The 10,025-nt window shown below is 51.3% G+C and overlaps 1 protein-coding gene and 1 long non-coding RNA gene across 4 annotated transcripts in view; one reads left to right on the top strand and one right to left on the bottom strand.

Moving 5' to 3' along the window:
• The window catches only part of LOC134958670 (uncharacterized), a 358,801-nt gene that overhangs the window by 73,704 nt on the left and 275,072 nt on the right, over nucleotides 1-10,025 (bottom strand). The gene's annotated exons all lie outside the window — the stretch shown is intronic.
• Nucleotides 1-10,025, top strand: part of CAMKV (CaM kinase like vesicle associated) — a 188,152-nt gene that overhangs the window by 132,786 nt on the left and 45,341 nt on the right. For all 3 annotated transcript variants that reach the window (XM_063941408.1, XM_063941406.1, XM_063941407.1), the window contains 3 exons: nucleotides 566-704; nucleotides 872-992; nucleotides 1,099-1,174. In XM_063941408.1, coding sequence (XP_063797478.1) covers nucleotides 566-704; nucleotides 872-992; nucleotides 1,099-1,174 — 336 coding nt within the window. The remainder of the gene's footprint in view (nucleotides 1-565; nucleotides 705-871; nucleotides 993-1,098; nucleotides 1,175-10,025) is intronic.

The following is a 10,025-nucleotide window of genomic DNA, read 5'->3' as shown; positions in this document are numbered from 1 at the left end:
TTCCAGTTATAAAGGATGAGTGTACGTGCCGGGACTCGCGCTCTTCCGGTTATAAAGGCTGAGTGTACGTGCCGGGACTCGCGCTCTTCCAGTTATAAAGGATGAGTGTACGTGCCGGGACTCGCGCTCTTCCGGTTATAAAGGATGAGTGTACGTGCCGGGACTCGCGCTCTTCCGGTTATAAAGGCTGAGTGTACGTGCAGGGACTCGCGCTCTTCCGGTTATAAAGGCTGAGTGTACGTGCCGGGACTCGCGCTCTTCCGGTTATAAAGGCTGAGTGTACGCGATGGGACTCGCGTTCTTCCGGTTATTCCCTCTCGGTGCCCCGTGTACCTATTTATGCATAATGCATGTGTTTACTGTTTATAATGCTGTATTAGTATTCTCTTTATAAAAGAGCCGACACTGACACAAGAGCTGCCGACTCCATATGTTATTCCCACCACCAGTGATTAGAATCTTCTAAGGAGCTCCATTCTGTCTTCTGAGAGCTGTGCCAGCCCTGGGGACATCTAGCGTTCCTGGTACACGATGTACATCTGAGATATTTTTGCTCCACATTTAGGGCATCGGGCCGTGAAGTTTTTGACTGGATTCTGGACCAGGGATATTATTCAGAGCGGGATACGAGTAACGTCATCCGTCAGGTCCTGGAGGCAGTGGCCTATCTCCACTCACTCTGCATTGTGCACAGGAACCTGAAGGTAATGATCCGTATACTATATGAAGGTAATGAGCCGTATACTAAATACACATAGGAGGCAGATACAGGGGAAGAGCAGGGGGTACGGGGAAATGCATATGGATCGTAATGCCCCCTATTCCTGTCTCTTCCGTCACTCCCTTCGCATTCTGTCTGTTTTCCCTCTAGCTGGAGAACTTGCTGTATTTTAACCGTATGAAGAACTCAAAAATAGTCATCAGTGATTTTCATTTGGCCAAAGTGGAGACGAGCCTGATTAAAGAGCCGTGTGGCACGCCAGAATATCTGGGTGAGAGGGGAGCACAGCCTCTTTTCCTGCTGCAGCCGTGCTGGGGGAAATGGGTGGATCCTGGTCCTATAAACCGTATCGGTGAAATGTCTTTTTGTTTTTGTAGCCCCCGAGGTGGTCGCACGACAGAGATACGGGCGGCCTGTGGACTGCTGGGCGATCGGAGTCATCATGTATATACTGTGAGTGATAAGTGTGCTATTGCTAGTGGCAGACGGGGATGTAAAGGAAACTGTTACCATGGCAGCAGCATTAGTGTGGCAGGATATATCATTATTAATGCCCTTTCTCCATCATACACACTGTATTAACCACTAATCACTGCACACATCGCAACAGCAAAAGATACTCCGTTTTACTGTAACAGTGATAACTGTGTTTCCGATATTAAACCGTATTATCAATGACATATATATTACAGCCTTGTGTGATAGGATGGACTGTAGCGGGTGTGTAGTAATGAGTGTAGCGGGTGTGTAGTACTGAGTGTAGCGGGGGGTGTAGTACTGAGTGTAGCGGGTGTGCAGTACTGAGTGTAGCGTGTGTGCAGTACTTAGTGTAGTGGGTGTGTAGTACTGAGTGTAGCGGGTGTGCAGTACTGAGTGTAGTGGGTGTGCAGTACTGAGTGTAGAGGGTGTGCAGTACTGAGTGTAGCGGGTGTGCAGTACTGAGTGTAGAGGGTGTGCAGTACTGAGTGTAGCGGGTGTGTAGTACTGAGTGCAGTGGGTGTGTAGTACGAGTGTAGCGGGTGTGTAGTACTGAGTGTAGCGGGTGTGTAGTACTGAGTGTAGCGGGTGTGTAGTACTGAGTGTAGCGGGTGTGTAGTACTGAGTGTAGCGGGTGTGTATAGTACTGAGTGTAGCAGGTGTGTAGTACGAGTGTAGAGGATGTGCAGAACTGAGTGTAGCGGGTGTTTAGTACTGAGTGCAGTGGGTGTGTAGTACGAGTGAAGCGGGTGTGTAGTACTGAGTGCAGTGGGTGTGTAATACTGAGTGTAGCGGGTGTGCAGAACTGAGTGTCGTGGGTGTGTAGTACTGATTGTAGTGGTTGTGTAGTACTGAGTGTAGCGGGTGTGTAGTACTGAGTGCAGCGGGTGTATAGTACTGAGTGCAGCGGGTGTATAGTACTGAGTGTAGTGGGTGTGTATAGTACTGAGTGTAGCGGGTGTGTAGTACTGAGTATAGCGGGTGTGTAGTACTGAGTGCAGCGGGTGTGTATAGTACTGAGTGTAGCAGGTGTGTAGTACGAGTGTACAGGATGTGCAGAACTGAGTGTAGCGGGTGTTTCGTACTGAGTGCAGTGGGTGTGTAGTACGAGTGAAGCAGGTGTGTAGTACTGAGTGCAGTGGGTGTGTAGTACTGAGTGTAGCGGGTGTGTAGTACTGAGTGTAGCGGGTGTGTAGTACTGAGTATAGCAGGTGTGTAGTACTGAGTGCAGCGGGTGTGTATTGTACTGAGTATAGCGGGTGTGCAGTACTGAGTGTAGCGGGTGTGCAGTACTGAGTGTAGCGGGTGTGCAGTAATGAGTGTAGCGGGTTGTAGTACTGAGTATAGCGGGTGTGTAGTACTGGGTGTAGCGGGTCTGCAGTACTGAGTATAGCAGGTGCAACACTGAGTGTAGCAGGTGTGCAGTACTGAGTGTAACAGGTGTGTTGTACTGAGTGTAGCGGGTGTGCAGTAATGAGTGTAGCGGGTTGTAGTACTGAGTATAGCGGGTGTGCAGTACTGAGTGTAGCGGGTGTGCAGTAGTGAGTGCAGCGGGTTGTAGTACTGAGTATAGCGGGTGTGTAGTACTGAGTGTAGTGGGTGTGTAGTACTGAGTGTAGCGGGTGTGTATAGTACTGAGTATAGCAGGTGTGTAGTACTGAGTGCAGCGGGTGTGTATAGTACTGAGTATAGCGGGTGTGCAGTACTGAGTGTAGCGGGTGTGCAGTACTGAGCATAGCAGGTGTGCAGTACTGAGTGTAGCGGGTGTGCAGTAATGAGTGTAGCGGGTTGTAGTACTGAGTATAGCGGGTGTGTAGTACTGAGCGCAGCGGGTCTGCAGTACTGAGTATAGCAGGTGCAACACTGAGTGTAGCAGGTGTGCAGTACTGAGTGTAACAGGTGTGTAGTACTGAGTGTAGCGGGTGTGCAGTAATGAGTGTAGCGGGTTGTAGTACTGAGTGTAGCGGGTGTGCAGTACTGAGTGTAGCGGGTGTGCAGTACTGAGTGTAGCGGGTGTGCAGTAGTGAGAGTAGCGGGTTGTAGTACTGAGTATAGCGGGTGTGTAGTACTGAGTGTAGTGGGTCTGCAGTACTGAGTATAGCAGGTGCAATACTGAGTGTAGCGGGTGTGTAGTACTGAGTGTAGCGGGTGTGTATAGTACTGAGTGTAGCGGGTGTGTAGTACTGAGTGTCGCGGGTGTGCAGTACTGAGTGTAACGGGTGTGTAGTACTGAGTGTCGCGGGTGTGCAGTACTGAGTGTAACGGGTGTGTAGTACTGAGTGTAGCAGGTGTGTAGTACTGAGTGCAGCAGCTGTGTAGTACTTAGTGTAGCGGGTGTGTAGTACTGATTGTAGCGGTTGTGTAGTACTGAGTGCAGCAGCTGTGTAGTACTTAGTGTAGCGGGTGTGTAGTACTGATTGTAGTGGTTGTGTAGTACTGAGTGTAGCAGGTGTGTAATACTGAGTGTAGCAGGTGTGTAATACTGAGTGTAGCAGGTGTGTAATACTGAGTGTAGTGGGTGTGCAGTACTGAGTGTAGTGGGTGTGCAGTACTGAGTGTAGTGGGTGTGTAGTACTGAGTGTAGCGGGTGTGCAGTACTGAGTATAGCGGGTGTGCAGTACTGAGTGCAGGGGGTGCGCAGTACTGAGTGTAGCGGGTGCGCAGTACTGAGTGCAGCGGGTGCGCAGTACTGAGTGCAGCGGGTGCGCAGTACTGAGTGCAGCGGGTGTGCAGTACTGAGTGTAGCGGGTGTGCAGTACTGCGTGTAGCGGGTGTGCAGTACTGAGTGCAGCGGGTGTGCAGTACTGAGTGCAGCGGGTGTGTAGTACTGAATGTAGCGTGTCACTGACCTGGTTTGGGAGTGTTGTGGACTCGGGGCTTCTTCCGATGACCGGGAAGGGGAACCGCTACTGGGTCGCAGTAGAGATGGCCAGATGTAGGTCTTCCTCATGCAGGATTAAGACGGCAAGCAGGAAGCACAGAGGAATTCTTGAAGGTCTCCTGAAAGACAAGACTTGTAGAAATACTGAAGGCTGAGGTACTGAGATATTGAAGGCACTGTGGTGTTGGAGACACTGTGGTGTTGGAGGCACTGAGGTGCTGGGAGTACAGGGAGTGCTGGGAGGCACTCGGAGGCACGAGGGTGCTTGGAGGCACGAGGTGCTTGGAGGCACGAGGTAATTGGAGGCACGGAGGTGCTTGGAGGCACGGAGGTGTTTGGAGGCACGAGGTGTTTGGAGGCACGGAGGTGCTTGGAGGCACGAGGTGCTTGGAGGCACGAGGTGCTTGGAGGCAGGGAGGTGCTTGGAGGCAGGGAGGTGCTTGGAGGCAGGGAGGTGCTTGGAGGCACGAGGTAATTGGAGGCACGGAGGTGCTTGGAGGCACGGAGGTGTTTGGAGGCACGAGGTGTTTGGAGGCACGGAGGTGCTTAGAGGCACGGAGGTGCTTGGAGGCACGAGGTGCTTGGAGGCAGGGAGGTGCTTGGAGGCAGGGAGGTGCTTGGAGGCACGAGGTAATTGGAGGCACAGAGGTGCTTGGAGGCACAGAGGTGTTTGGAGGCACCAAGGTGTTTGGAGGCACGAGGTGCTTGGAGGTACGGAGGTACTTGGAGGCACGGGGTGCTTGGAGGCACGGAGGTACTTGGAGGCACGGGGTGCTTGGAGGCACGGGGTGCTTGGAGGCACGGGGTGCTTGGAGGCACGGAGGTACTTGGAGGCACGGGGTGCTTGGAGGCACGGAGGTACTTGGAGTCACGGGGTGCTTGGAGGCACGGGATGCTTGGAGGCACGGAGGTACTTGGAGGCACAGAGGTACTTGGAGGTACAGGATGCTTGGAGGCACAGTATGCTTGGAGGAACAGGAGATCACAGGGACGAGGGAGCTCTGGAATCACAGCTTCCGCAGGAGAAACGAAGATACTCAGGCACCGGATCTCTGCCTGGTGTCTGGTTTTAAATCCCCCGCCCTAGCCTGATTGGCGGAGCAGGCAGGTGACGTCAGACCTGCTCCGCCTCCTTGCCCTCGCTCATGATGGCGGCGTCCTTGCTTCCGGGAAGCCGCCGGAGGGACGCGCCGACCCGCCACCGAAGACCGCCAGGAGAAGAGAGGTGCCGGGCAGACCAGGCCACCCGCAGGGACAAGCGCGGTCGCCGCTGCCCGAGGTGCGTGACAGTACCCCCTCCTCCAGGAGTGGCCCCTGGACACTTCCCGGGCTTAGTCGGATGTCTGGAGTGGAAGATCCGAACCAGACGAGGAGCCGTTACTTCAGTAGCCTTAATCCAACTTCTCTCCTCAGGACCATAACCCTTCCAGTCCACCAAGTACTGTAATTTTTTATGAAGATAACGAGAGTCAAGAATAGCTTTGATTTCAAACTCCGCTCCAGCTTCTGCCACTACAGACGTTGGCCTAGGGAATGCTGAGTGGAACCGATTCAGAATGAGGGGACGGAGTAGAGAAACATGAAAGGCGTTAGGTATTCGAAGATGGGCAGGCAAACCCAGTTTACAGACCACAGGATTTAAGACTTGTAGCACCGGATAAGGACCGATGAACCTTGGAGCGAATTTCATGGTGGGCACCTTCAACCGGAGATTACGTGTGGACAGCCATACCCTGTCCCCAACTTTATATTGAGGTGCGGCTCGCCGTTTCTTATCTGCGAAGAACTTGTACCGGACAGAAACCTTCTTAAGATTAGCATGAACCTTTCTCCAAATTTGTCCAAAGTGTTGTAGAGTGGACGCTACAGCAGGAACCTCTACTATCGGAAGGCTTGGAAATTCTGGAACACGGGGATGGAACCCGTAGTTGACGAAGAATGGTGATTCCCCAGTGGAAGAATGAAACAAATGGTTATGGGCAAACTCCGCCCAAGGCAACAACTCCACCCAGTTGTCCTGTGAAGGAGAGAGATACAAACGAAGAAAAGTCTCTAGATCTTGATTGACTCGTTCCGTTTGACCATTTGTTTGGGGATGAGAAGCGGACGAAAACTTAAGTTTAATTTGTAGGGTTGAACAGAGGGCTTTCCAAAACCTGGCGGTGAACTGTACTCCACGGTCAGAAACAATCTCTTGTGGCAACCCATGCAAACGAAAATGTTCTCGGATAAACAGTAGAGCCAGTTTCGGAGCTGTCGGGAGACCAGTCAAAGGCACAAAGTGTGCCATCTTCGAAAAACGGTCAATGATAACCCAAACGGTGTTGCAACCCTTGGAACAGGGCAAGTCAGTGATGAAGTCCATGGAAATGTGAGTCCAGGGTCTCACAGGGATAGGCAGAGGACGAAGTAACCCTGCAGGAGGCAGACGAGGAGATTTATGTTGTGTACATTGGGGACAAGAATTAACGCAATCTTGTACATCCTTCCTCATGGTGTTCCACCAGTAAGACCTTTGCAGAAACTTGTACATCTTCTGGGCACCGGGATGACCGGAAAACTTGGAGTTATGAACCCACAGTAGTATTCCTGGCCGGAATCTAGCTGGTACGGACATTCTTCCAGGAGGAGGAGCTGGAGTAGTTAAAGCAGCAGAGACAGAAACTGGATTCAGAATTAAACCCCGCTCAGGAGGTTCATCCTCGTCTGTGGAAACTTGTGAACGGGAAAGCGCATCTGCTTTAATATTGAGAGTCCCGGCCCGGTACTTGATAATGAACGAGAATCGGGAAAAGAAAAGTGCCCATCTCGCCTGGCGAGGATTCAAGCATTGTGCGGATTTGATGTACAGCAAATTCTTGTGATCCGTGTAGATGGTAAACACATGTTTAGCCCCTTCCAGAAGATATCTCCATTCTTCCAAGGCAGATTTGATAGCCAAGAGTTCCTGGTCTCCAATAGTGTAATTTCGTTCGGCCGGAGAGAATTTACGAGAATGGAAGCCACACGGATGTAATTTCTTATCAGAGGAGTACTGGGAGAGAACAGCCCCAACCCCGACTGAAGATGCATCAACTTCTAAGAAGAAGGGTTCATCGAAATTTGGTTGTTGGAGAACTGGAGCCGTCATGAAAGCTAACTTTAAGTGAGAAAAAGCTACAATGGCTTCCGGAGGCCACAAACTTGGATTAGAACCCTTCCTCGTCAGGGCGGTAATGGGCGCAACAATGGTGGAGAAACCCTTAATGAATTTCCTGTAGTAGTTCGCAAAGCCCAGGAACCTTTGTATTGCTTTCAAAGAAAGAGGCTGAGTCCAGTCACGAATGGCAGACAGCTTTTCCGGATCCATGCGAAGCTCCGTCCCCGAGATGATATAACCGAGGAACGGAATAGATGTTACTTCAAAGGTACATTTGGAAAGTTTGGCATAGAGATGATTCTCTCGTAAACGGTGGAGCACCTCTTTGACTTGAGTCCTGTGTTCGACAAGATTCTTGGAAAAGATCAGTATATCGTCCAAATATACTACAACACTCTGATACAGCATGTCACGAAAGATTTCATTGACGAATCCCTGGAAAACCGCGGGAGCATTACTAAGACCAAACGGCATCACCAAGTATTCGTAATGCCCATCTCGGGTATTAAAGGCAGTCTTCCATTCATCCCCCTCTCGGATGCGTATAAGATTATAAGCTCCCCTCAAGTCGAGTTTGGAAAAAATGCGGGCACCACGAACCCTATCAAATAATTCTGTGATTAGTGGCAAGGGGTATTTATTCTTAATAGTAATGTCGTTTAAGCCGCGGTAGTCGATGCATGGTCTCAACCCCCCGTCCTTTTTCTTCACGAAAAAGAAGCCCGCACCAGCAGGGGAGGAAGAGGGGCGAATAAATCCCTTGAGCATATTGGACTTAATATACTCCGACATGGCTTGAGTCTCGGGAAGAGACAGAGGATATGTGCGACCACGGGGTGGCGTCTTCCCTGGGACAAGGTCAATAGGGCAGTCCCAAGGCCTGTGAGGTGGTAACAGGTCAGCAGCTTGTTCCGAAAATACGTCCTTGTACCCTTGATATGCCTCCGGAATGTGCTCTTCATCCGTTTTGGAGGTGACACGGAGCGGACAAACAGGAGTAAGACAATTAGTGTGACAAAAGGAACTCCAGGACAGAATTTGTGACGACTTCCAGTCGATGTGGGGATTATGACTTTTTAGCCAAGGCATTCCAAGAACCAGATCATGGGGCATTTCTGGGATTACCAAGAGTTCCAAATCTTCCTGATGTAGAGCCCCGACCTGCAGCTTAACTGGCCCCGTGCGCCACATTATAAGACCTTTGGAAATTCTAGTCCCGTTGATAGCCATCAGTGAAATTGGCCGCTCGATAGGCCGTAACTTTAAACCCAAGCTTTGGGCACAGAAGGAAGAAATGAAGTTCCCTGCAGCTCCGGAATCCAATAGGGCTTCACAAGACTTGGAGACTAAATCGGAGACTAGAGTTACTGGAAGCAAACAGTCCGAAGTTGGAGAAGCTTTTGTCGTAACCCCCAGCTTGACTCCTCCGGAACAAGCTAGGCCTGCCCGTTTCCCGGACGAGATTTACAAGATTTAAGAAAATGATCCGCGGCTCCACAGTAAAGGCAGAGTTTACCCTCACGACGACGCTGTCGTTCTTCCGGAGACAGTCGGGATCGGTTAATTTGCATGGGCTCATCTGAGCTAGGTGAGGCCACCGGTCTAGGAGTAGGATTCCGGAACCTGGAACGATCCGGACGGCTACGTTCTCTTCCACGCTCCTGCATCCGAAGATCCACCTTGACGCAAAGAGAAATCAGATCTTCTAATGGATCCGGCAGATCTCTGGTAACCAGCTCATCTTTCAGCCGGTCGGAAAGACCGTTCCAGAAGGCAGCTCTCAGAGCGTCATTATTCCAGCGTAGTTCGGAAGCAATGGTCTGGAAATGAACCACGTACTGACCCACGGAACGGGCGCCCTGTCGAACACGGAGCAAGTCGGAAGAAGCAGTGGTCATTCTGCCGGGTTCGTCGAAAATCCTTCGAAAGGACGAGATGAAGTTGGTATAGTTGGAAACCATGGGATCAGATCGTTCCCATAATGGAGACACCCAATCCAAAGCAGAACCTTCCAACAGAGAAATAATATATGCTACCTTGGACCGGTCTGTAGGAAAGTTGTGTGCAAGTAGCTCGAAATGTACCTCGCATTGGTTCAAGAAACCACGACAATTTTTAGGATTCCCATTATAGCGGGACGGAGTAGGCAGCTGAAGGCGTGGAGTGATACCGGCCGATGGTTGAACATTGCTGGCAACGGCAACTGGTGCGACTACTGGAACAGGTGCCGGAATTACTGAGGCTAGAGACGCCTGAATCTGATCCAGACGCCCGGACAACTGCTGGAGGTACTGCATCACCTGGCCTTGTGCCGCTTCCTGACTTTGTACTCGAGAAGCCAGGTTCTGGATGGCACTTGAGTCCGTGTTCCGATTCCCCGGGTCCATGGGGCCTGAGTATACTGTCACTGACCTGGTTTGGGAGTGTTGTGGACTCGGGGCTTCTTCCGATGACCGGGAAGGGGAACCGCTACTGGGTCGCAGTAGAGATGGCCGGATGTAGGTCTTCCTCATGCAGGATTAAGACGGCAAGCAGGAAGCACAGAGGAATTCTTGAAGGTCTCCTGAAAGACAAGACTTGTAGAAATACTGAAGGCTGAGGTACTGAGATATTGAAGGCACTGTGGTGTTGGAGACACTGTGGTGTTGGAGGCACTGAGGTGCTGGGAGTACAGGGAGTGCTGGGAGGCACGAGGGTGCTTGGAGGCACGAGGTAATTGGAGGCACGGAGGTGCTTGGAGGCACGGAGGTGTTTGGAGGCACGGAGGTGTTTGGAGGCACGGAGGTGTTTGGAGGCACGAGGTGTTT

The sequence above is a fragment of the Pseudophryne corroboree genome, chromosome 9 (genome assembly GCF_028390025.1).
Source record: "Pseudophryne corroboree isolate aPseCor3 chromosome 9, aPseCor3.hap2, whole genome shotgun sequence".
NCBI classification, from domain to species: domain Eukaryota; kingdom Metazoa; phylum Chordata; class Amphibia; order Anura; family Myobatrachidae; genus Pseudophryne; species Pseudophryne corroboree.
The sequence above is the reverse complement of the archived record's forward strand: the minus strand, read 5'-3'. Positions and strand labels throughout refer to the sequence as shown.